The sequence below is a fragment of the Pipistrellus kuhlii genome, unplaced genomic scaffold (genome assembly GCF_014108245.1).
Source record: "Pipistrellus kuhlii isolate mPipKuh1 unplaced genomic scaffold, mPipKuh1.p scaffold_m20_p_44, whole genome shotgun sequence".
Taxonomy (NCBI): Eukaryota; Metazoa; Chordata; class Mammalia; order Chiroptera; family Vespertilionidae; genus Pipistrellus; species Pipistrellus kuhlii.
Window position 1 is genome coordinate 775,232 of NW_023425545.1, and position 25,447 is coordinate 800,678.

Genomic DNA, 25,447 nt, shown 5'->3' on the forward strand with positions numbered 1-25,447 from the left:
CGGGCAGGCTGGGGTTTCACCACCTCGGAGGCCGCGGGCCCTGGCCTTCCTCCCTCCCTCCCTCCCTCCCTCGGCGGGGACCCGGGAGGAACTGCGGGCTGAAGGTGGCCTCATGGGCGGGCCCGGCCCCACCCACCCCGCCGCCCGCGGAAGCGGAGGTCCGTGCTCCCCAGCAGGGGGCGGCCTCCCTGGGGGGGGCTTCCCACCCACATGTCCTGGATGGGCCCCCAACCTGGGTGTGGGTGTGGGTGTGGGTGGGCAGGACGGAGTGGGGGCTCCAGGGAGGTGCCTCCCCGGCAGGTGGCCAGCCTGCTCCACCCAAAGGCGACATTCCGGCGAGGTGACGGGCCAGGCTGCTGCGGGCCAGGCTGCGCCAGGCAGGGACGCCCGAGGGCCCTGCCCCCAGGACAGCCAGGAGGGCGCCCCTCAGTGCTGCCGAGGCTGGGGCAGAGGGGGAGGCCGGGCAGGGCCTGGCCTCTCTCCACAGGACACCCTGGTCCGAAGAGGCAGGAAAGTGGACACTCGGGGCTCGGCTTTCTCAGAGCTCAGGACCTGCCCAGGCCAAGCCCGGGCCAAGCGCAGGCTGCGGCGGGGGGAGGCGGGGAGGGGGGACAGGCCTGGGCATGGACCTGGGCTCCTTCCTGCCCCCTGCCTGGCACTAAGGGTCACGAGGGGGGCGTGAGCATGTCCCGTGGGCCAGTCCGGCCGGCTCCAGGCGCCCCGGGGAGCGGGGACAGGGCCTCCCAGGGAGCTGGCCGGCCTCCAGCTCCTCCGGGCACTGCCGGCGGCACCAGCCGGCCCCGGGGGATGGGGGGGCGCAGTTGCTGAGTAACCGCTGGGAAATGGAGACCAGAGGCCTTGGCTTCCTGGGCCCCAATGGGCCGCGAGAACAAGGGCCTCCCACAGGACACGCACACACACACCCCGGGCCTCGGAGCCGCCTGCCGCTCTCCTCCCCGGGCCCCTCGGTCACAGAGCCAGACGCGGTCCAGGTTCTTCACTTTTACTTCTTCACATTCCAGCGAACAGATCAAGGTGCAAACAGGTTTATTTCACATTCATATATTAACTGGAATTGTGTGTCAAATAAATAGGGCGTTCTCTTTACATAGCCATCTCCACTGCCGGCCAGTCCAGGGGCGGGGGCACGTCGGAGTGACTCGGGGCGCGTGCCCTCGGGGAGCTAAGGGGGGCGGCAGGGCCGCGAGGGGCCAGGCAGGGCCGGCAGCGGCCTGTGCCCAGCCCGCCCAGCGGGGGCATCGGGCGCACACCTTCTCCAGGCCCAGGAGCCCCTTCTGGGCGGGAGGGGCCGAGGGGAGCCAACCCCAGAAACACGAGCAGAAAGCAGGGGTTCGCTGCTGAGCCTCAGTGGGTGCCCGGGGGAATGCCACCAGCCTGGCGGAATGCCACCCGCCCCAGAAGCGGGGGGGGGGGGGAGCGAGGCGGGAGGGAGGGGAGATGGGGTGACGGAGGCAGGGTGACGGGGGGGGGCGAGGGGAGTGACAGTGGGAGAGGGGGAGGCGGGGGGGGGAGGTGGGGGGAAGGGGAGATGGGGTGACGGAGGCAGGGTGACGGGGGGGGGCAAGGGGAGTGACAGTGGGAGAGGGGGAGGCGGGGGGGAGGCGGGGGGGAGGGGAGATGGGGTGACAGAGGCAGGGTGACGGGGGGGGGGTGAGGGGAGTGACAGTGGGAGAGGGGGAGGCAGGGGGGGGGGGGGGGGGGGAGGGGAGATGGGGTGACGGAGGCGGAGGCGCTGGGGTCGGAATGTGAGCGGACACCAGGCCGGGGGCCGGGAATGTGGGAGGCTGGGCCCTGGGCGGACGGGAGGCTGGGCCAACGTGGCCGCCAGAGGGAGCCGGACAGCGCAGAGGAGGGGAGAGCCCTCGAGGGGAGAAGCTACTAGAGCAGGACAGGAGCTGGGGGCCCGCGCCCAGGAGAGCCCGCTGTGCGAGGGGTGCGCCCGGCAGGGGGGCTCCGGTCGGGGGAGCTGGGGGGCAGCTCCCAGCCAAGGGGCCCTCCTTCCCTGGACGCCGGTTCCTGGCAAGTGTTTATAGTCAGAGCTGGAGAGGAACAGGCCCCCGTCACCCTCCGGCCCCGGGGGGACGAGGATGGGTGACCAGAGGCGGGAGGCGGGGTCTACTGGGTCTTCTTATCCTCCGGGGGGTAGTAGGGAGGGGGCGGAGGCTGGTTCTGTGAGGGAGGAAGGGAAGGTCAATCAGAAGGTTCGAACCCAGCCAGGGTCTCCCCACCCCCGGCCCCAGCCACCCATGGCCGCCCCGCTCCGCCCCACTGCCCCCCACCTGCCCCGTCCTAGGCGGCCCCCTCGGCCCCGTCCTATGGCCCCCCCCGCCCCGTCCTATGGCCCCCCCCCGCCCCGTCCTATGGCCCCCCCCGCCCCGTCCTATAGGCGGCCCCCCCCCAGGCCCCGCACACACCGTCCTGTGGCCCCCGCCCGCCCCGCACGCACCGTGGGCATGTAGACGGTGTGCGGGTTGTCCGGGTTGTAGTAGGCGCTGGCGGCTGCCTCTGCAGCCTTGGCTTCGGCTGTGAAGGCAAACGCCAGCTGAGCCTCCCGCTTCTCTCAGCCCAGCGGCCGCACTGCTCAGGGCAGGGCGCCTGGACCCCGCTGTCCACAGCTCAGCCCTGGCTTTTCCTTAGCCCCCCACCTGCCACTGTCCCCCCCCCCCCTCCCCCGTCCTCCCCCCCCCGCCCCTCCCGGTCCTCCCTTCCCGCCTCCTCCCGCGAGGTGGCCCGGAGCCATCTGCTCGGAGCTGAGCAGCTGAGGCCCAGGCAGAGGGAGACCGGCCTGGACCCGGGCCGTGCCCAGCTCTGCACCCTGAGCCCCACTGTGCCTGGGCGCCCCTGGGCAGGGCAGGCCCACCGGGCTCCCAGCAGCATCCGCGTCCCAGCCCCTCCGTGCGGCCCGGGGCGGCCGGCTCACCTGCGGGAGTGGAGGGGACTGCAGGGCCGCTGACCGGCGGCTCCATGGGCCCCGGGTAGGGCGGCGGCGGGGGCTGCACGTACCCCATGGCCCCGTCCATCATGGGAGGTCCTGGATAGAACTCTGCTCGGCAAGAGGGACAGGCCGGTGAGCGGCCAGCCCGTCAGGCTGGTCTCCCCGCTCCGCCCCGGCCGGGGGGGGGGGGGGGGCGCGGACACACTCACCGGGCGGGGGCGCCGGGTAGGGGTAGCCGGGAGGGCAGGGGTACATTCCGTTGGCGACGGGCGGGGGGAAGACGTAGGGCCCGCTGGGCAGGTAGGAGTAGCCATAGGCTCCGGGCGGGGCTTCGCCTCGGGAGGCTGTAAGCACAGGAGGGAGCTCGGCCTCGGGCTGGGAGGGCCACCCTGGGAGGGGAGCTCAGGGTCCGGGATGAGCACAGCAGCTGGGCCTTCTCCCGCCACCTGCTCCCCCGCACTTGGGCTGACCTTGGTCAGAACAGGGCGAGGGGTCAGGATGGGGACAGAGGTCAGAGTGGGGAGGACAAGAACAGGGGAGAGAGGGAGGGAGGGAGAGGGGAGGGAGAAAGGAGAGGGGAGAGAGGGAGGGAGGGGGAGGGGAGGGATGGAGAGGGGAAAGAGGGAGAGGGGAGGGAAGGAGAGGGGAAAGGAGAGGGGAGGGATGGGGAGGGGAAAGAGGGAGAGGGGAGGGAAGGAGGTAGGCTTGGGACTGGGGCTGGTGAGGCTGCCTGTGCACACAGCTCCAGGCACTTCAGGTGTCTTTCTGTCTGTCTGAGGGTTCCTGTCACACACACCCCCCCCCAAGCAGCTTAATAGGGCGTTTGGGTTTCATGAGGCCAAACAGCTTCGGCCGAGTGTCCAGACGGCGCCAGGCGGGAGCCTGCAGGGAGGACAGGGCGGTGCCAGGCACAGGCTCCCTCCCCACGCCCAGCCTGTCAGCCCGGCCGAGGCTTCTCCCCTGAGTGTTTAAAACCAACGTGACCAAACCCAGGAGCAAACACGGCGCATGTCACCGCCCTCCCCGTCTGCGGAGCCCGATACCTTGCGAGGCCACCTGCAGCATGCGCTGTCCGAACTCGATGGCGCCCCCTGCCATGAAGGTCAGCTTGTACGAGGCAGAGCCTTCCCAGCCGCCTGAGGACGATAGCCAGGCCAGCAGGTCACCTTCCCACTGAGCCCGCCGGTCCCTCGCCCCCAGCGCCCGCTCGGCACCGACAGCACCTGCCCGGGGCCCCTCCCAGGAGCAGGCACCGTCACAGCCACTGACGTTCAAGTTCAGAGCTGACCTCCCGAGGGGCCTAAGGTGGACTCTGCACCCGCGGGCCCCTCAGGGACAGTGCCAGCCTCGGGCCAGGGGAGGGCGGGGGCTGGCAGAGGTCCAGGCGCCCGTGGAAGAGCTGCCAGGCAGGGCCTCCGGCATCAGGAGCAGCTCCTCAGGCTCCAGGGTGGCCGCCCGGCACCAGCTCCCACTCGGCTCAGTCCCTGCCCTCCCCTCTGCCAAGGTGGTGCACTTCCCACCCTCGCCAACCTAACCGCCCTCCGCGGAGCAGCCGGGCCAGGGGTGGGTGCTGGGAGCTAACGGGGCCGGAGGCGGCCAGCTGGGCGGGAAGGGACCGGAGAGGCCATCTCCAAGGCAGCGAGCGCCCCTGGGAGCCCCGGATGTCCTCAAACCCCTCCCCCCCCCGCACCCACCTCCTGCCTCAGCCTGCACCGTCCCCTTGATGTAGTTCGCCCCGAACACGGGCTGCTTGATCTCGCAGTCCTTCGTCAGGTAGAAGGGCATCATGAAGGACCGCATGGCATCCTTCCCCTTGGACAGAAAGATGACCTGCAGCGCGAGAAGACGAGACAACTCCAGCCAAACCGCCGCCACCGCGCCCTCGCTTCCTGTGCAGGGCGGTCCAGCCAGGGCGGCGGGCAGCCCGAGCGGGGCCAGCGGCCGGCTCCGCCGCACCGGCCCTCCGGGCCCCCCGAGCCCCCCGGGGCCAGGCTGCGCCCCCGAGGACGGGCCTCGCGGGGGGGGCGGGGGGCAGACTGCCGCCACTCAGGCGGACGGTGCGGGGCGGCAGGCCGCACAGCTGGGCAGAGGCGGGGGAGGCCGGGAGGAGTCGGAGGGAGGGGGGCGGAGGGACCCCTCCCCAGACAGCACGTCCCCCCTCCGCGCGGCAGAACCACCTGTTTGCACCCACAGCCCAGGGACCGGAGGTGCCTGACCCCCCCATGGGCGTGGAGCCTCCCCTTTGGCCGCCAAACCCGGGTGAGGCGAGCCTGAGCGTGGGAGCCGGCCTTCCCAGCAGCGCCCGCGGTGTTCCTCTGGTGGCCCTCAGGCGAGGGCCCTGCAGCCGGCCCTCCCGCTCCGCAGCTCCCGCTGCCGCAGCCTGGCCACCAGGTGCCCGCTCCGATGTGCAGAGGCCGGGCGGCTACGCCGACGGAAATCCAGACGGCAGCGCCCCCGGCAGGCCCGGGACACGGCCTCTCGGCACGGCGCTGGGCCGGCACTCCGCTCCCCGGGGCCACCGGCTGCTACAGCGGGCGGTTCTGGGACCCAGCGGCGGTGGCAGAGCAGCTCCGAGCGAGGAGCTAACTTCGCGTGGTCCAGGGGCCACTGGGCTCGCGGACTGAGGCTGCCCGGGACCCAGTGAGCAGGCGCCACGGCCGGGTGACTCACCCGGTACGGGGTCAGGTAGACGGTGCCTTTCTTGGTCCCTTTGAAGGCCTCCGGCACGTTCTTCATGTCGCTGAACGTGAGCTCCACATGCTCGTAGGACATGAGGATGCTGCGGTGGGAGAGGGTCTGGTGAGTCTGCAGCCGCGGTCCCTCACCGGGACGGACCCTCCGAGAGCAGGGGCCCGCGGTGGCCTCGTCACAGCGCAGCGTGGCTGCAAGGAAACCGCTCCCGTGGCCCTGGGAGAGGCCCAGCCCACTGCCCCCGGAGGGCCCGTGCGGCAGAGCGGCCGCCGCTGGGCGAGCAGGTGAGGTTATCTGAGGTCACGCCCAGCTCCTTCCGAGTCCTATGATAGGTGTTCCTTCCGTTTTCCTTGTTTTTTATTTTTATTTTTCATGTGTTTATTGATTTCAGAGAGGAAGAGAGAGTGTCAGAAACGCCAAGGATGAGAGAGAATCATTCATCAGCTGCCTCCTGCATGCCAACTGGGCACTGAGCCTGCCACCCCGCGTGTGCCGACCGGAAACAAATCACAGGCTGACACTCTATCCACTGAGCCACACTGGTTAGGGCCGTGGTCAGCAAACTCATCAGTCCACAGAGCCAAATATCCACAGCACAACGATGGACATTTCTTTGGAGAGCCACAGTTTTTAAACTTAAACTTCTTCTAACGCCACTTCTTCAAAAGACTCGCCCAGGCCGTGGTATTTTGTGGAGGAGCCACACTCAAGGGGCCAAAGAGCCGCCTATGGCTCTCGAGCCACAGTTTGCCGACCACGGGGTTAGGGTGTTCTTGGTTTGTTTTTTAATCCTAACGCAGGATCACACGCTGTTAAACAGCTGATGGGGGTTCCCTGAAACCCGGGGCCGTAGCTGGGCCTGCAGGGATGCCGGGCGCTGAAGCCGGAGGGACCCTGTACCTGCGTTTTCCCCGGGAAAACCTGTAGCTCTCCTCACTCGCAGGGGGTTCAGACCTGCAGAGTGAGGAGGACTGGTTCACACAGGAATCTCTGAGCGGGAATTTAAACCTCCAAGACCGTGTACACGGTGTTTTTGGGAACAAGGCACCACATTACTGAGCAGCACTGAGCCCTGCGCCAGGCAGGCTCCCGTCCCAGTGAAAGCGCACTGAGAGGTAAGAACAGCCCCGGGCGGCGTCACCACAGGGCACCGAAGTGTTTGTCAGGCCAGGGACTGGCACGGGCACAGAGACAACCAACTGGGAGCCACGTGAGGTTTCTCTGATTGTAAGATAACAAGGTTGGTCTAAGTTCACGTGGTTCCACTGGCCTTCCTCCTCCTCCCAATATCACAACTTCCTTCGCTGGGGAGGGTCCGCGGGAGGGCCGGGCACCGAAAAGGGAAGTTCAGCTCAGAGAAAAGAGGTTGTTACCAGGAACAGGATGCCTGGCGGAGTCCGAGCAGGTAAGACGAGAGTCAGCACTCAGGTGAGGGCGCTAGGCGTTCTCCAGACTCTGACTCACCCAGCGTCCCCGGGGGGCGGCTCCTGGGCTGGGTGCTGCCCGGAGCCGGCTCCGGGCTCCGATCCACCAAATCTGCTCTGGGGACTCGGGCTCCTCCTAAGCTCCTTCCACCTGGACCAAGAGCTTGGGGCTCAGGGCAGGCTGGTCTGATGCTCAAGGCCCAAGGCGCAAGGAGAGAGGAGCCATCCCAGCAGCCCAGACACTGGCAGGGAGGGGGGTGGGGCCAGCAGTAACTGGGGAGGGGGTTGGTAGAAAGAATCTCCAAGTTGGGAGACCTCTGCTTTGGGGAATTCCCAAGCCAACAGCGATGCAAGAGGAAGAGGCAGAAAACGGCAGGAAATGTGTCAGGCGCTGGGCAAACGATCTCTATCTAATCTCAGCTCCGGTGGTGTCTGGTCTGAGCAGTTCTGAAACATACTGGAAGCCTCACCTATTGACTTTGGAGTCAAGGTTCCTTTCCTGGAATTCCATCTCTGTCACAGCTCTGTGATCTCGGGCAAGTTACTTGACCTCTCTGTGCTCCCCCTCCCCCCCAGATTCCCTGCTTGTAAAACGTGTATAGTAACAGGCCTTACGTGTTAAATAAGGTAGGAGAAGGGCAGGGCCCGATGCATAGTAACAAACATAGTCAAAGCCCCATAAACGGCAATTATTTTTGTCGAAGGCTCTTCCCATCACTTAAAAGTCGCCTTTTCTGGGAAAGGGACTCCAGGGCTACCCCCGCGGCCCCACTGGCCTCCTCAAACTCCGTCCCCGTCAGCCGCCCCACCCCCACCCCACCCCCACCCCCCACCCCACCCCCACCCCCACCCTCACCCCCACCCCCACCCCCACCCCCAGCTGATCGCGGAGCCCGGCCCCGCCCCGCGGCCCACCCACCGTCCTCCAGCCCCGCCCCCAGCCGTTACCCCCCCTTCACCGCAGCCCATCAATCTCCCCTCTTCGCCCATTCTTTTGCCCAGCGCCCAGCGCCCACACTCCTGCGGCCCTCCCTTCGGGCCTCCCGGATCTTGTGCGGCGCTTTCACCTCTCGGTGTTGTTGACGATCACTCCGCCGCCCTCCGAGTGGTTCTTGTTGAGCGCCATAGTGTCCCGGAGAGAGGCCCCAAGACTAGCAACGCAGTGCGCCTGCGCTCCTCTGGGCCCGCCCCTCGTGGCGTCGTTAGTAATAGAGCCAGCCAATCACAGCTCTTAGACGGAGGCTGGCCCAACCACCTGATCCCGGGTGTCACGTGGTCAAGAGTTTACACTGTCGTCCTCCGCACCCCTCCCCCCTCCCCCCGCTTCCGCCTAGTTTCGCCTGCATCACAAACAACTGGAAGACTACAATTCCCAGAAGGCAATGCCCCCTCAGCCTCTCCGTGTACTAATGAAGGATGCATTCTGGAACTTGTAGTCTCCCAGACCGTAGGCCTGGATGTTTCACTACCTTGCCTAACTAATCCTCCTGTGGACTCCCCACCTTGTGGAATGAATAGTTGGGCGCATCACAAAGGAAATTAATTAAAAAAAAAAAAAAAAAGACAACACTGGGCATCCCTAGCTGGTTTTGCTCAGTGGATAGAGCCTTGGCCTGTGGACTTAAGAGTCCGGATTCGATTCTTGTTGGGGGCACATGCCCGGGTGGCAGGCCCAGAGGCATGCGGGAGGTAGCTGATCAGTGATTCTCATAATTGTTTTTCTCTCTCTCTTCCCCCTCTCCCTTCCTTTCTGAAATAAATGAAAGTATATTAAAAACAAAACAAACAAACAAAAAAAATACTGGACACAGACTGTGGATGTAATCTGGTGTGTGGAGCGCCGAACAGTCACCTTACCAGGGCATCTTCACTCCCTCAACATTACGGAGCGCTTACTAGATGACTTTACATCCGACTTGGAGAGTCACTGAGCCGTATGCATAGACGAGTGTAAGACCTAGTCTCTGTGGCAGGACGTGGTGGGCTGGGTAGCTGGCAGAGAAGAGTCAAGAAAAACTTTCCCGCCGAAACCGGTTTGGCTCAGTGGTAGAGCATCGGTCTGCGGACTGAAAGGTTCCAGGTTCAATTCCAGTCAGGGGCATGTACATTGGTTGCGCGCACATCCCCGGTAGGGGGTGTGCAAGAGGCAGCTGGTCGATGTTTCTCTCTCATCGACATTTCTAGCTCTCTATCTCTCTCCCTTCCTCTCTGTAAACATTCAATAAAATATATATTTAAAAAAAGAAAAAAAGAAAAAGAAAAACTTTCCCTTCATGACATCAAACCCGGACCCTAGCCCGGCCAGTGTGCCTCAGTGGTTGAGCCTTGACCTGAGAACCAGGAGGTCATAGCTGAATTCCTGTTCACGGCACGTGCCCGAGTTGTGGGCTGGGTCCCCAGTAGGTGACGTGCCAGAGCCCATCAATGATACTCTCTCATCATTGATGTTTTTCTCTCTCCCTTCCTCTCTGAAATCAATTTTAAAAAGCAAAAGACAAACAAAACAAATTAAAGAAAGAAAACAAAACAAAAAAACCCCAGACCCTGATAGGTGGATGGTGAGAATCTCGGTGTTCTCCGCACCAAATTCACTGTCCTAGGGGCTGGGCTCCCACCTCATTGCCGCCTCCACCACAACTGGCCTCCAGGTGGCACTGCTCCCTCTAGAATGTTCTGGCTTTGTGGTCCAGCCTGTCCCCGCAGCATTCTGGCTGGAAGATTTTAAGCAGACTGAATGAAATTAGGCATAATGTGAGGCTGGCAGCTTACAAAATAAGGCTGATTAGTTTCAGCTTGTGACTTGGCATTGGGTGGCCCTAATGGGCATCTGTAGTTAGTGAACTCCCCCACGTCCAGGGGGATTTTTAAGGGGGGATGTGAGCATCTCTCGCTAGCGTAGAGGTGCTGGTGCATCATTCATCTTAAGGGCTCAAGAGTTTCATTCCAGACAAACAGCTAATTTCCTGACACGTGGTGGCCAGTCTCGGGGCCCACCTACTTAATTTAACTTTTTTAAAAATCCTCTCTGTAAAAAAAAAAATCAATAAAATATATTTTTAAAAATAAAAATAAAAAATCCTCACCAGAGGGTATATATATAGAGAGAGTTTGCATGAAGAGAAATGGTTGCTAGGCTATTTTATTTTATTTTGTTGTTTTATTATTTATGTTATTTTATTATATTTTATTTTAGCCCAGTTACCCGCCAGGAGCCCTTTTTAGTAGCGATCTTATTCCTCGGGGTCTAAACTAACAGACACAATCCTGCATACACAGTGCTGTGGCCACACTGAGTCTCCGGACAGGAGGGGAAATGTGATAAGGAGGAAGCCGGATGGAGAGAGATAGCAGGCTTAGCGGATTCCGGCTTAAATGGCCAACTTTTTTTTTTTTTTTTAATATATTTTATTGATTTTTTACAGAGAGGAAGGGAGAGAGATAGAGAGCTAGAAACGTCGATGAGAGAGAAACATTGACCAGCTGTCTCTTGTACACCCCCTACCGGGGATGTGCCCACAACCAATGTACATGCCCTTGACCGGAATCAAACCTGGGACCTTTCAGTCTGCAGACGGACGCTCTATCCACTGAGCCAAACCGGTTTCAACTTAAATGGCCAACTTTTGCAAGTTTTATAAAAACACGTCCTGAGGGCTGCTCCCAGGCCGTAGAGGGCCGGGCGGTTCCCAGCCCTGACACCGTCGGTCCGTCGGTTCAGGGGCAGTTCCATGCTGATCCAAGTCTGCGGCAAAAGCCCCCGTCTGAGCCCAGGCCTCACGCTCAGTCCGCTCCTGCCTTCTAGGCCACACAGGCTCTGCCTGTTTCCAGAAATGGCCGCTTTTTTTTTTTTAATAATATATTTTTACAGAGAGGAAGGGAGAGGGATAGATAGCTACCAGTAGAAACATCGATGATGAGGAAAACATCGACCAGCTGCCTCCTGCACATCCCCTACCAATGTACATGCCCTTGACCGGAATCGAACCTGGGACCTTTCAGTCCGCAGACTGACGCTCTATCCACTGAGCCAAACCGGTTTTGGCCAGAAATGGCTGCTTTTTGTTAAGCTGTAAGTACTCCTCTTCTCCAGACCCAAGCATCTTGAGGTGTGCTAAGAAGGGGTGTGAGTGCGCCTGAGAAACACTGCTCCCCCCCTCCCCAGGGCAGCCAGGTGGGGTCCAAGGTGAGAGCCCCTGGACCCTCCTGACCCCCGAGCAGCTGCATCTCTTTGCCTCAGTGAGCAGAACCAGTATCATTTGTGCGGAACAAAGAATCGCTTTCTTGGTGTGCCAGGTGGTGGCTCTCCGCGGTGGGCAGTTAGACCTGAGCAGAGCGAGGACGATGGGCCAGATTCAGAAGGTCACCATCGAGGAAAGCCTGGGTGCCTAGCAACGGACAATGGCAGGGGGGACCTCGCCCCCGGGGACCTTTCCTCCAGGGCATTCCTCTGGCCATAGGCTTAGACCTCCTGACCTTTCCGCCCTGGCTCTGACCTCTAGGCTCAGGAGCATTTCAGCTCCAGGCCCAGAAAAGCAGCAAAACCGGACCAGCCGCACCAAGGCTGGCCCGGGACTCACCGCATCGACCACAGACCCCTGGCCTGGACACCAGCAGCCTGCAGGGCCACACCTGGAAAGCTGCTGCCGACCCCATTGGGACCCGCCCGGGAGCTCCCCTAAAATCTCCCCCTTAAGCCCTTAGGACGAGGACCCAGTGCGCTCTCCCTGCGGAGCAGGCCCTCACCCTTCTCCAGCCCTCCCCATCCCCTTCCTCACTTTGCCTCTGTAATTTGCTTCCCAAGGCCACTTCTTCTACGAATGACTTCCTCTCCCTCTGGGATTTGCCAGCCAATGTTCTCTGACTGCGTGAGTCTGGGCTCTGAGTTCTTCCCCAGCCAGAGCCCAGGTCCCCAGGTGGGTCTGGCCGCGCCCGTCTCACACCCGGTGCCCTTCCTACTGCCGCCAACACTTCCTTGTGTTTAAACTCTGACCCACAGCGAGCCATGCCTTTCATAGCCAGACCCATACGCCCGGTGCGTATTTATTTATAAATGCAAAGACAGTGGAAATCAGCTGGACATGCAAACAGCCTGCATCGCCACGGCGGGGCGGGGAGACGCAGGCAAAGCCCCAGCCACGCTGCAGGGGCCCACTCTCCCGAGGTCACACAGCAGGGGTCAGAGGTCGTGAGGACCCCCTCCCTCAGCGACTGCCGTTTTCTTACCAGAAACACCCCAGGCAGACTTGGCAATTCCTCACCATTAGGGGGTGCCCCCTGCTAACTGCAAAGGGCAGCACCCAACGCTCGTGAATTCCGCTGCTTCTAATCCCTGCTCAGGGCCAGCAGCCTCCCCCCATCCCCCCAGGATCAGGCTGACCCTGCCTTCCTGTGGACTCTGCTCAGAACCTTCCAGAACCCACACCCGACTGAGACTACTTCCCGCTCCCTCTGGTGGGCCAAGGGCCGTCCTGGGGTGAACTGTCCGGGAGCCACTGTTTGGCCAGAGGAGACAGGGCGCCTGAGCAGAGACAGCTGGTGGCGGGAGCTCATTCCCAGAAACACTTCATGCCGTGAAGGTTTATTGAAAAATGGCTTAAGGTTTAAGTGTTTACACTATTTCCCCCCAAAAGGAGACTGGATTACATCAGCTAAAAAAAGAGGTGCGTTCGGGACAAGTTTTATTTCATATTGTTCTCCAACATTCTCTGTTCTACTTTGTTTTTTTTTAAAAAACTTGCTGCCAAAACCGGTTTGTCTCAGTGGATAGAGAGTCGGTGGGCAGACTGAAAGGTCCAGGGTTCAATTCCGGTCAAGGGCATGTACCTTGGTTGCGGGCACATCCCTAGTAGGGGGTGTGCAAGAGGCAGCTGATCGATGATTCTCTCTCATTGATGTTTCTAACTCTCTATCCCTCTCTCTTCCTCTCTGTAAAATATCAATAAAATATATTTAAAAAAAACAACAAAAACCCTCTAATTGTTGAGCGCTAAGTAGGTTTTGCAATCCTCGTCTGGAAAGCCCCTTCTCATTCCAGAAGGAAGGCCAGGGGTAGGACCTGCGTTCCTGGAGCGGAAGCTGCCCCATATGTATGGCTCCCCATCCAGCGTGCTGTCGGGTGGGCCAGTGTGGCTTACATAGTTCTCAACCTCTGGGGGTGGCAGGATCATTTATATTTTAAAACATATTTGTATTGATTTCAGAGAGGAAGGGAGAGGGAGATAGAAAAACATCAATGATGAGAGAAGATCATTGATGGGTGGCCTCCTGCGCGCCCCCTCCTGGAGATTGAGCCCACAACCCAGGCATGTGCGTCCGGTGCAGTCCCCGAGCCCTGCTTGGCCCCGGGGTGAAGGAAGCTGCTGGGACGAGGGGCACCTCAGCAGCTACCCCTGGGGCCTTTCAGAGAGGACCAGCTGAAGGGGCAGCTGAGGTCTGCAGGGCGAGGAGGCGCTGGCAAGGCGAGCAGGGTGGGCCAGGGCGTGGACTGGGGGCCAGGGCGTGGACTGGGGCCAGTGCAGCCCGGGGCCAGCCTGGAGGAAGGAGAGGGAGAGGTGCGAGGGAGGCAGGCCGGTTCTGGAGCCCAGCCAGGATTCTGGATTTTTCCTAGGAGCCCTGGGAAGCCATGGCTGGCCTTCACCTGGGGGAGCAGTGCCATCCAGTCTGGAAGTTGGAGGTCACTCTGCGATTTTAGCTGAGAAATGGGTTTAAGGAAAGAAAACAGGGTGAGAGGGGCTGAGGTACGCCATCTGCGTCTTTCTGGGTAGATGGAGAGGAGCGCCCCAACTCTGGGAAGGGGGACCCAGGACTAGCAGGGAGGGGCCCGCAGGGCTGGCTCCCGTGCCCCCGGCTCTCTGGGCTGTGGAGGCAGCCGTGAGCCGGACAGCAGGTCTGAGTAAACACTCGGCAGCTGGCCGCTCAGAACAGGCCTGCGGCTACGTCTGGGGAAATGGAACTTGACGGAGCGGGGAGGTCTGGACCGGGAGCCTCGGGTGGGGCTCATCTCCATAGCAACCAGAAACAGCCCCAGGGCGGCCTGGCTCTGCCTCCCGATGGAGGAGCAGGGACGTGTGTTCCCGGAATGCCCGGGCCAGCAGGACCCGCCCCAAATAGCTCCCCTCCGCCTCCTGGGGCCTCTGCTGGCAGCGGCCACTCTGCCCACAGCTCAGCCGCGACCGTGAGGGTCACCGAGCTCTCTCCCGGCTGCGTGACACCCGGCGTGTCCAGCACGAACGTGGTCCGGAGCCCCCAGGCCTAAGAAGTGCCGTGCAGGGCTTTGCTTCTAAATAAGAACGTACTAGAGCTGCCCTCTGCCCGGGGGTAAGGCCTTCGACCGCAGGCACCTCGGGAGGGGGTGCTGTGCCCTCCGTCCCCGCAGAGCGGTCATCGGGGATGGCCCGGCGCCGGGACGGAGATCTGCCCTGTGTGACACAGGCTGGGCTTCCGGGGACACCCGGCCTCCAGCCCTCCTTCTTCCTCTTAAAAAATATATTTTATCGATTTTTTTTCACAGAGAGGAAGGGAGAGAGACAGCGAGAAACATGGACCAGCTGCCTCCTGCACGCCCCCCTCTGGGGATGTGCCCGCAACCAAGGTGCATGCCCCTGACCGGAATCGAACCCGGGACCCTTCAGTCCCGAGGCCGACGCTCTATCCACTGAGCCAAACCGGTTTCAGCTCCAGCCCTTCTCATGCATCTGCCAGAGGAGACTTCGAAAGGGCGTGAATGCTGGCATCGAAGGGCATGTGTGTGTGCGTGCGTGTGTACGTGTATGTGCGTGCGTGTGTATGTGTGTGCGTGTATGCGTGTGCGTGTGCGTTGGGCGTGGGGCTGGGTTTGACGCAGACCCTGCAGCTAAGAGCTCTTTTCCTCCCGGGGAAACCAGCCCAGGCCAGCCCAGCAGGGCCTCTGGACCTCAGCCCCTCCCAGCTCCGCCCGCCTTCCCGGACAGCCTGCTGCTGGGCCATAGGCTGGGCCTGGGAGGAGGGGCGGGAGGGGACCGAGAGGGGAGGACAAGGGTGGAGATGGGGTCTGCCTCACCCTCCGGGGGCGTGCGGAGGGGCTGGGAGCGGGGAGGGGTGCGGGACCCAGGGGTGCGGGACGCAGCAGTCCGCAGCGACGCTCCAGTCTGTTGCTTGGTCTGTTGTTGGAGATTCTGGAGTCGTTTTCCCACAGAAACAAAGTGCAAGTGGAGGCTGGCTCCCCGCCTGGCCTCAGCCACAGCGACAGCTCAGGGCCTCACACTCTCCATGGTCTGTGCTGGGCAGCCCGGAGACCACACACCCTGGGCAGCTCCGCCAGGGGCCCTGCGGCCATGGCAACCGGGCCCAGCCCAGGGCAGCTCTCATACAGGCTACCGCAACGCTGGGAAAGAGTCATGCTTGTGCACGTGTGCTCAGACATTTCTAAGCAAGGATACACCTACACGTGGAGCATGGAGCACGCCTGTGGGACCGGGGAGCCACGGGAATGGTGGAGAGAGAAGGTTTGGACTACATGGGGTGTCTGACTTTCCTTCTTCCAGCTCCTCTTCTCTCCAAGCAATCTTCAGTAAAATCTATCTAATTCAAGTGTTGGCGGGTGGTGGGGGTCTAGCCCTCCCCCACTGCCCCTTCCCAGCTGCCACTTGCCCCACCTCGGGCACCTCTTGACTCCTGGTCTTCTCAGAACAGTTTGAAAAGTTCAACTGGGTTCAGACACACAGATACAGACATACACCCAGGCGGACAGGCAGACATACACACTCATACATGGCACACGCATGCCTAGATACGCAGACAGACACACGGATACACAGAGAAACACAGAGACTCCCACACACCATCCCGCTAGCTCTAGCATGATCCCAGAGTTAGAGGAAGGGCAGGCGTGTGGACACCCCAGAGGGGGGGCCACCCTAAAACCTGGGCCACGCCCACCCGCCCGCTGTGCGGCCTGGGTGCCCGCCTGGCGCTGGGCCGTGCCCCACATGGGTGTTGGGAGCTGGAATCACTGGGAATGGCAGGGATCCGGCTGCAGCCCTGACAAGTCCAACTGGAATTCCACCAGGAAGCCGGGCGCCCGGGTGGGGGGCGATGGCACAGAGCAGGGGTGGCGGGGGTGGCGGGGGTGGCGGGGGTGGCGGGGGGTGAAAGGTGGGAGGCCCGCAGGTGAGCGGACACTAGGAAGCCCCACGGGTCCACCTCGTGGGGCCTCGGAGCCGCCTCCCTCCTGGGCCCCAGCGCCTGGTGAGCTGGGGCCTGGCTGCCTAGGGAACCGTGTTTTGAACCCAAAACACAGGAGCACGAAGGGCCCGCCCAGAAAAACAACATCCTGGCTGCGGGCTGAGGCAGGAGGGCCTATTTTTAGCCGCCAAGGCAGCCAGGGCAGGACTTGTATGGCCTTGCTGTCTGGCTGCATAACTCTCCCATTGTCCCCTCTGACCAGGGCCGGGTGCGGGCGGCCTCCATGTGCCCTGGCCCTTCCTGCTGGGGCGCCCTGGGCCGCAAAAAACGAGGGAGGGCAGCTGGCCTGGAAACGCTCCCCGGCAGCCTCAGGGAGCAGGATTGGGGCGCCCAGGCCACGATGGGGACTTGGGGGCAGCAGGGGGCACGGGGCCTTCCAGGCAGAGCAGCGGAGGCTCTGCTGGGGTCGGGGGCACGGGTCTCCCCAGCCTGGAGGCGAGGCAGAGTCCAGGGGACACAGGTCCCCTCACTGGACATGTCCTGGGCTCCAGCCCCCCCTCTCCTGGGCTGAGAAGGTGTGTGAGTGAAAGCAGCCCGGGTCTCCGGCCTTCCTGCCCGCGCCCAGGAGCCGTGCCCTGTTCTCGGGGGCGGGGTGGGGGGCCGGGGGGCGGGGGGTGCTGTCTGCCTTTATTCCTGGCCACAATGCCACCGGCAGGTCCAGAGCAAGGCCGTGGCACTCAGGATGAGAAGAGCCGGTGGGAGCCAGGCCGGCACAGCAAACACACGGGCAGCCAGGACGACTGTGGGCTGGCCCCCCGGGGAAAGGCCAGCTCTAGCTGCCCCTGTCCGGACCCAGGGGGCACCCCACTGCAGCCCCCTCTTTGGGCTCCCCCCGCCCCCTTCCCTCCCTCCAACAGGAATCCGGGGACCAGGGACTCTGTTCCCCTCTCCTGCCTTTCAAGACCGGCTCTTGGAAGATGAGAAATTCTTGGCGGGTGGAGAGCACAGAGGAGTCACTCGTTCAACAGATGTTTATTGAGCACCTACTATGTGCCAGGCACCGTCCTGGGCATCGGAAACAGGAGGCTGGGGTAGCCCGGCTCTGCCCTGCTGCAGCTCTCTCTCCCGGAAACAAGGCCTGCCGGGCGGCGGGGGTCTGGGAGGCGGGAGGCCGGTGTCCTTTGGGAAACGAGGCTGCGGAGGGCGGCGGGAGGCGCGCACGCCGGGAGCCGGCGGCGGCGAGCCCGCCATCACCTCCTCTTCAGCACCGAGATGCAGGACTTCTTGAGGGGCCCGATCTGCAGGTGGGCGTCCACGCTCTCCAGGAAGAAGGCGGGCTTCAGCGGCCTCCCGAAGAGCCCGCGGAAGTATCTGTTCACGATGTCCTGGAAGTGGTCGCTCAGGGGGCCACTGCAGCCCCCGGAGGCCTTCAGCCTCCCCAGAAGGCTCACCTTGCCGTCCCGCACGGCGTAGAAGGCCAGGGCCCGGTCGGCATACTCCAGGCAGACCCCGACGGTGGGCGAGAAGGCGTGGGGCAGGGGCGCCTCCCGCCCGCAGAACCAGATGGAGAAGCCGCGCCCGTTCCACTGCAGGCAGCAGGAGTGGGCGTTGCGGCCCAGCCGGCCCCGGTCGTAGGGCTCTTGCGGGGAGAAGCCCTCGGCCATGACCCCCACGCTGACCCAGCCCTCGATGATCTCCACCTCCCAGTAGTAGGTGCCCCGGTCCAGGGCGCCCTCGCCCAGCACCTGCTCGCAGTGCGTGAAGCGGGCGGGCGACTCGGGGTAGCTGATGGGGCACAGCACCCGCTTCACGCCTTTCGTGCCGAACAGCTGCAGGAACTTGTCCGCCGTGTCGCTGTCCAGGTCCACGATGTAGGCGACTGCTCCCCGGGCGGGAGAGAGGGAGGCGGGGGGCTCAGGGGCAAGGCCAGAGAGGACCCCCTCCCCCAGGCGCCCACCTCCCCGCACACGGCCTCGCCCCCTCCCCCCTTTGCAGCCAGCGCTACTCAGCCCTGCCGGAGAGCCCCCCGTGAGCTGGCCCAGTGCACCCCCGGACGGGGGCAGGGTCCAGGGCCGGCCGAGCCCGGTGAACTCACACTTGAGAAAGTAGTCCCGGGGCGCCTCGCTGTCCGGGTGGCTGCTGCTGTTTGGGTCCTGGGACTCATCATTGGCTGCAGAGATTGGGGGGGGGATTTTTAAGGGGATGAAGGGGGATGTCTTGCCAGCAACCTGGGACCGGGCTGCTCCCCAATTTGCCCCTTCCAGAGCCGTGACCCCAATTCCCTCTTCCCCTCATTCCTCCCAGCAAGCCGAGCCTCCTGGGACGGGCACACCGCCCAAGCAGGGTGCCCCGTGTTCACACCGCTGCCCCCCTTGCTCCCGGGTCCCCGCCCCTCTGGGCCCATCCTGTGGGCCACGGCCGAAGCGGCTGGCTGGCCATTCGGGCGGCGGCAGGGCGTGGGTCCCGCCCAGCACAGGCAGTTTCCATCCTCTGCCCCCGGTGGGCGCCGGGCCGGGGGCTGGGAGGAGGCCCGGGGAAGGTGAGTCACTCGGAGGGGCACCCACCTTCTGGGCGCGGCTTGTGCGGCGCGTCCTCGTCACCGCTCAGCCCCCACAGCTGCCCCCGCTGGCTGGCACAGGCCGCGGCCAGCGCCTCGCGCACCGCCTGCACCGCCTGCGAGGACTTGGTGAAGCCGAGCTCCCCGGGGGGGCCGGGCGCGGGGCCGCTCCCCTCCTCCAGCGCCAGCCGCAGTGCCAGCAGCTCCTGTGCCACACACATGCCCATGAGGGCCCTGCCCTGCGCGCCGCAGTGCCTCCCAGCCGGGGTGAGACAGCCCTGGGAGCTGGCACAGCCCCGCAGGCTCGGGCCCCCGCCCCTCCTCCTCTGCCCCCGCCCGCCCCCTGGTCCCGGGGCGCCACCTGCAGGAAGCTCACGGCGTCGGCCTCGGGCACCTGGCCCAGGCTCTGGCGGGCCTGGCTCAGCCTGCGGCGCTGCTCCTCCTGCCGCCGGAGGTCGCCCTGGCAGCGGCTCAGCATGGCGGCCTCCCCCTCCTCGATGAAGCCCAGCACCTCCTTCTGGAACTCCTGCAGGGTGGCCGCCGCCTCGGCGAACAGCTGGCTCACCCTCTCCCGCTGGGCCGCGGCTGCGCTCTGCAGGGCCAGCGGGAGCGGCCGGGGGGCCAGAACGTCACTGCGTGGGCCCCGTCCTTCCAGACCCCCCTCTCCCGCCCAGCCTCTGGCAGGCACGGGGGCCCCGCCCAGGCCTATGCCAGGTCCGGGAGGCACTCAGTGGGACTGGGCAGTGCCCTGGGCACAGGCCGCCCGGGAGGAGACCGGACCACGCTGCGAGCTCACAGTGCCGGGGCCTCCTGCAGGCGGGGTCGGGGTCGGGGTCGGGGGTCGGGTCGGGGTCGGGGTCGGGGTTGGGGTCGGGTCGGGGTCGGGTCGGGGTCAGGGTCGGGGTCGGGGCTGACCTTGACGAGGGCCACGGTCCGCCGGGACTGGGCGATGCCGGCGTCCAGCTCATCCACGCGGTCCTCCACGGCGCTCAGCACCTTGGGCTGCTCGGCCTGCGGGCGACGGCTTTGTGAGCGCGGAGCTGGCAGCGGCCACAGCCTGCCCCGGGGCCCCGGGCCTCGCCCCCCGGCAGGACGGGGCGGCGTGGCAGTGGTATGGTGGGACCGGGAGTGGCCGTGACGTCCCACAGTACGCCGGAGGGCGGCGTGTCGGCCGTGGTTCTTGGTCTTTTGAATGCGCGACCCTTTAGGCCAGCTCCTTATGGGGTCACCACCACGAGAGGAGCTGGATTAGGAAGGTGAGAACCACCGGGCCAGGGGCTGTCTGCCTCCCTCTGACCAGTGCGAGCAAGCCCACGGCCAGCCGCGGTCCTCAATGTCACATTCGTTTGAGAACTTCCTTCCGTGGAGAGGAGGCAGAGAATGGAGGGCGTAGGGACCACACGAGAGGCCATTCAGCTGTCCTGGGGCCCCTGTCCCCACTCCAGGCCTTGAAAACCGGGACCCCGGGCAAATCCCCTGGGTCTTATGAGTCACCGGCGGCTCCGGCTGGAGACACGGAAAATCCCGAGGCCAAAGCGCCAAGACCGGGCTGGAGGCCAAGGGAAACTGGGGGCGGAGGCAGCAGGAAGGCCCGCGCACATGGTCCCACCAGGGCCCCCGCCGGCGGGACAGAGCGCGCTGTGTGCCCCGGGCCTCGCCCGGGGGCTGGCCACACCCGTCTGCCGCTGCCCGGGAGCCAGCGGCCCCGGAGCCCCAGGGCCTAATCCAGGTCCCTCCGGCCTTAGACCCCCACAGGCCCCGACCGGGCGCCAGGCCCCCTGCCCACCCTCCTCGTCCTTTCCCCGTTCCCACTGGGTGCCCGACCCCCCAGCCCAGCCCATCGCGGGCGGAATGTCCCGCAGCCACGGAAGGGGCAGCGAGGCCCCTCAGCTCCCAGGGGAACACGGGCAGAATGAGGAGGATGGGGTGGGTGGGGAGGGGAGGGGAGCAAGGGGGGACCCAGCACCCCCGGCCCCCGCCCGCCCGCCCCGTGCCCAGGGGCCCACCTCCTGCAGCGCGCGCTCCTGCTCCAGCGGCACCAGCTCGTGGCCGCGGTGCTCCTGGGCGCAGGCCTCGCACAGGCAGCGGCGCTCGGCGCGGCAGAAGCGCTCCAGCGGCCGCAGGTGGCGCGGGCACAGGCTGGCCTCCAGCCGGCGCAGCGGCGGCACCAGGCGGTGCCCGCGCAGCGCGGGGCTGCGCTCGTGCGGGCCCAGGTGCGCGGGGCAGAAGGAGGCGAGGCAGGCGAGGCAGGAGCGCGCGGCCGGCAGGGCGGCGCCCTCGGGGCACGCGTCGCAGCGCACCGGCTCGGCGCCCGCCGCCCAGGGCTCGGGCGCGCAGGGGGCGGACGGCTCGGGGCCGCCGGGCGGCGCGCTGGGGGCGGCGGGCGCGGGCTCGGGCGCCGGGGCGGAGGCCGGGCCGGGCCCGGGGCCCGCGCCCTGGCGGAGCTGCAGCAGCTCGGACAGCGTGTGGTTCTTGCGGAGCCGCAGGCCGTCGGGGAAGGGCTCCTGGCACAGCGGGCAGCGCGCCGCGCCCCCGGGGCCGCCCGCGCCGCGCTGCGGCCAGAGCGCGCCCAGGCAGCCCAGGCAGAAGTTGTGGCCGCAGGGCAGCGTCACCGGCTCCCGCAGCGGCTCCAGGCAGATGGGGCAGCCGAAGGGCCCGCCGCCGTCCATGGCTCCGCGGCCGCCGCGCCGCCCGCGCCGCGCCCGCCGGGGAGGGACCGGGCCGCTCCGCCCGGGACCGCCCGCCCCGCCCCGCCCCCCCGCCCCGCTCGGACCGCCCCCGGCGCCGGCCCCGGGCCCTGACACCCGCCCCCTCTGACTGCGGGGCCTTCCAGGGCTCCTGGGCGGTGGGTCCTCCTGGGCCCGGGTCCGAGGGGCGGCGCTGCTGCCGGGTGTGAGAGAGAGAGAGGGCAGCACGCTGGAAGGAAGCTGGGAAGGAGGTCACCCTCCATGTCCCTGCAAGCCGCCCCCAGTTGTGCAGCAGCAGGGCTCAGCCAGCACCTTTGACCTCCAGCCCAGCCCCCTTCTCTGCGCCCTTAGCTCAGCTCCGAGCTGCTGACGCAGAGGAAAACGGCTGATGTGCGCGTGTTTGTGCCCTTTAGCGACTCCATTTACACCCCCACCCCCACCCCCCAAGGGGAACTTGGGGCGTTTCTAGCCCTGAAACGGGAAGTGAGTGTCTGTTTCCCAGGCCCTGTTTGGGGAATTCGGTTCTGGTCCATGGACACGCGTGGGCGCCTGCGGTGTGCCTGGGGCTGGGGTCCTCGAGGGAGGCATTTGCTAAGACTCATCTCACTATGCGTTTAAAATAACTTATTGTACGTAATAAATGACTGTATGTAATGCTTTTATTTTTTAATATACATTTTAAAAAATATATTTTGTTGGTTTCGGAGAGGAAAGGAGAGGGGGAGAGAGAGAGGGAAACATGGTTGATAAGAGAATCACTGACTGGCTGTCTCCTGCGCGACCCCCACTGGGGATACAGCCTGAAACCGGGCATGTGCCCAGACTGGGGAATCGAACCTGACCTCCTGTTCAGCCGCCAGTGCTCCACCGCTGAGCCACGACGCCGGCTACGTGTGCTTCTTTAACTGTTAAGAAGATCCCAACTTCTCTGTCACCATGGCAACATGCTCTGAAACTGCCTGCAATTTCTGTTGGTGCCGAGTCACCGCAGTTGCTGGTAGCTTTGTGGTGTGTGCTCTCCATTCACAACAGAGAGAGATGCTCGGTCGGCTAGAGGACCAGGAAAACAGCCAGACTCTCCCCGCAAGACCCCGGGTGGGAATGTGTGCTTTGGAAATACGCTCTGGAGAGCCTCCAGGCATCTCCCGTCCCCGTGGGGGTGGAGGGCGGTTTGTGGAGGGAAAGAAAGCTACCATCCAGAAAACATTGCCAGAGAGGTGCCCTCCACTCCCGCTGGGGGATTGATGACGAAGGTGGGAATCCGGGAGGCCCTCCTGGAGGAAGTGACACTGGAGCTGGGCGTTGGCAGACTGGCGGCTAGGACCAGGGCGGGAAGAGATGTTCCGGGCGGAAGGACAGCCAGGGAGCGGCCCGGGCGGGAAGGCGGGTAATGAGTTCCAGACGCTGGTTTCCACAGGAGCCCTTGATCCTGAAGGTCCCTTATTTGCCAAGACCAGGAGCGGCTCAGAGGCTGAGGCATGGTGCCACCCGGCTCCCGGGCTGGCGGGGACCACAGGCCTGCCGATTCCGGAGGGGGAAGGGGTGCCTTTCGGGTTGGGGGGAGTCAGGGGGTGTCCCAGCTGGCCCTCTGCCTCCTCCCCCACAGCCTGTTCAGGGAGATCTGCTCTCCCAGGAAGGCATAGTTGTTTGCCCAGGATGGTCATTCCTTCTCAGTGAGCTGGCTCTGAGGGGAGAGGGGAACCGGCATGCTCCTGCCTGCCTCTCCGTCCCTCCCCTTACAAGGACTGCCGAGAGGCGTGGGAAGTGGAATTCCCACAGGTCGCACAGCTAGTCCTGCAGAGGAGGAAGAATTTAAACCCGGAAGGTGCAGGCTGAAAATAACCCTGAGCCCAATCGATACGCCTGTCTGGTTGCAGGATTGCTTAAGAAATAAATAAAGCTGCTGAAACTGGTTTGGCTCAGTGGTAGAGCCTTGGTCTGCGGACTGAAGGGTCCCAGGTTCGATTCCGGTCAAGGGCATGTACATTGGTTGCGGGCACATCCCCGGTGGGGGGTGTGCAGGAGGCGGCTGGTCGGTGTTTCTCTCTCATCAATGTTTCTAGCTCTCTGTCTCTCTCCTTTCCTCTCTGTAAAATATCAATAAAATATATATATTTTAAAAAGAAATAAATAAAGCTCTCACTGATTTGGCTCAGTGGACAGAGCGTCAGCCTGTGGACTGAAGGGTCCCAGGTTCGATTCCGGTCAAGGGCATGTACCATGGTTGCGGGCACATCCCCAGAAGGGGGTGTGCAGGAGGCAGCTAATCAATGTTTCTCTCTCATCAATGTTTCTTTCTTTCTTCTTCTTCTTCTTTTTTTTTTTAATAGAAGCTTGTCTTTTTTTTTTTTTTTTTAATGTATTTTATTGATTTTACACAGAGAGGAATTGAGAGGTACAGAGAGCTAGAAACACTGATGAGAGAGAAACACCAACCAGCCGTCTCTTGCACACCCCCCATCAGGGACATGCCCTTGACCGGAATCGAACCTGGGACCTTTCAGTCCGCAGACCGACGCTCTATCCACTGAGCCAAACTGGTCCCGGCCGTTTCTTTCTTTTTTTAAAAAAAAAATTTATATGTATTTTATTGATTTTTCACAGAGAGGAAGGGAAAGGGATAGAGAGCTAGAAACATCAATGAGAGAGAAACATCGACCAGCTGCCTCCTGCACACCCCCCACCGGGGATGTGCCCGCAACCACTGTACATGCCCTTGACCGGAATCGAACCTGGGACCTTTCAGTCTGCAGACCGTCGCTCTACCACTGAGCCAAACCGGTTTCGGCTCGGAGAAGTTTTAAACAACAGTATGTGTTTACTTCAAACAATAGACTTAGAGTACCTAAAAGGTTTTGTGTAACGAAGCTTAGGATAATAAAAGCTGGCAGTCCTTTGCCTGCACACCCCGGATTCTTGCTCCCACAGCCAGCCAGTTCCTGTCAGCAGTTACCTCCACTCTCAAGGATGCCCTTGAGAGCGGTGAGCCTGCGTGGGGGCTGGATTCCTGGAGATTTACGTTCTCATTCACTTGCCTTTCATGTCCAAGTCCATTGTTTGGATCCCAAACCTTCCTTTCCCTTCACTGATTTACTTCTTTGCTTTTGACAAGTCCTCTGGGGGCTTCCTGAGACTGGGTGGGGAAGTGCCTGCGAGGGTCTTTGTTCAGGCTTCAGCCTTGATTGACAGTTTGGCTGGGTATGGGATTCTAGAATGGAAATCCTTTCCTCTCCGAATCTCAAAGGCCTGGCTCCATTGTCTCCCAGCTCCCAGTCCCCCAAGTTGGAGCCGCATTTCCTACGATTGCTGTGCTGCTCCCTTCCTTCCCGTCCTGCCTGGGGGAGAGCCGCCTCCTCTCTACCCCTCACCTCTCTGACCTCCAGCCCAACTCCCTCCAACTCCACTAGCCCCTTAAGCCCCTAAAAGATTTACTTTTTAGTTTTATTTTTGTTGTTGTTTTGTTGTTAATCCTTACTTGAGGATATTTTTCCCCATTGATTTTTAGGGAGAGTGGAAGAGAGGGGGAAAGACAGAAACATCGACGTGAGAGAAACACATCCGCTGGTTGCCTCCTGCATGAGCCCCAGCCACCAGGGCCCCGGCTGGGGAGGAGCCTGCAGCCAAGGTGCTTGCCCTGGACCGGAATCCAAGCTGGGACCCTTTGGTCCGCAGGCTGAGCCAAACCGGCTAGGGCTACTTTTCAGTTTTTTAATTCAAACTTTTTATTATTATTTTGTATTCGTTTCAGGTGGCAATCATATGCTTTACAAAGTGTCCCCCCCTATAATTCCAGGACCCACCTGGCACTCTACTTAGCTATCTCCATACTGGTAGCCCTGCCCATGAATCCGTGCGCCAGTCACTCTGCAGGGCCTGGCCGCTCTGTGCCCGCAACCCAGATGCTCTCTGCGGCCCGGAGGCCCATCTGCGGCCGGCGCGGAACGGTGCCTCATCGCCTGGGCAATGAAGC

General features: G+C 63.1%; 2 protein-coding genes across 3 annotated transcripts; both read right to left on the reverse strand.

Annotated features, from left to right (window-relative positions):
• Nucleotides 1–1,723: 1,723 nt before the first annotated feature.
• WBP2 (WW domain binding protein 2) lies at nt 1,724–8,362 on the reverse strand. Of its 2 annotated transcripts, XM_036412535.2 has the most exons (8): nt 8,139–8,362; nt 5,627–5,735; nt 4,651–4,786; nt 4,000–4,092; nt 3,166–3,300; nt 2,942–3,064; nt 2,468–2,544; nt 1,728–2,190 (listed from the first exon to the last, which is right to left on the reverse strand). In XM_036412535.2, the coding sequence occupies exons 1-8, from the start codon at nt 8,195–8,197 to the stop codon at nt 2,137–2,139; spliced, it is 786 nt and encodes a 261-aa protein (XP_036268428.1). In that variant the 5' UTR covers nt 8,198–8,362; the 3' UTR covers nt 1,728–2,136. The 2 variants fall into 2 exon arrangements, with proteins under 2 accessions (XP_036268429.1, XP_036268428.1); XM_036412536.2 differs by lacking the exon at nt 3,166–3,300 and having other exon boundaries at nt 1,724–2,190; nt 8,139–8,294.
• An 8,892-nt stretch (nt 8,363–17,254) lies between these two features.
• Nucleotides 17,255–21,524, reverse strand: TRIM47 (tripartite motif containing 47). The gene is made up of 6 exons (XM_036412523.2): nt 20,797–21,524; nt 19,706–19,801; nt 19,152–19,382; nt 18,798–18,996; nt 18,329–18,403; nt 17,255–18,112 (listed from the first exon to the last, which is right to left on the reverse strand). Exons 1-6 carry the CDS (start codon nt 21,457–21,459, stop codon nt 17,484–17,486), a joined length of 1,893 nt encoding a protein of 630 aa, XP_036268416.1. The 5' UTR covers nt 21,460–21,524; the 3' UTR covers nt 17,255–17,483.
• Between the last annotated feature and the right edge of the window lie 3,923 nt (nt 21,525–25,447).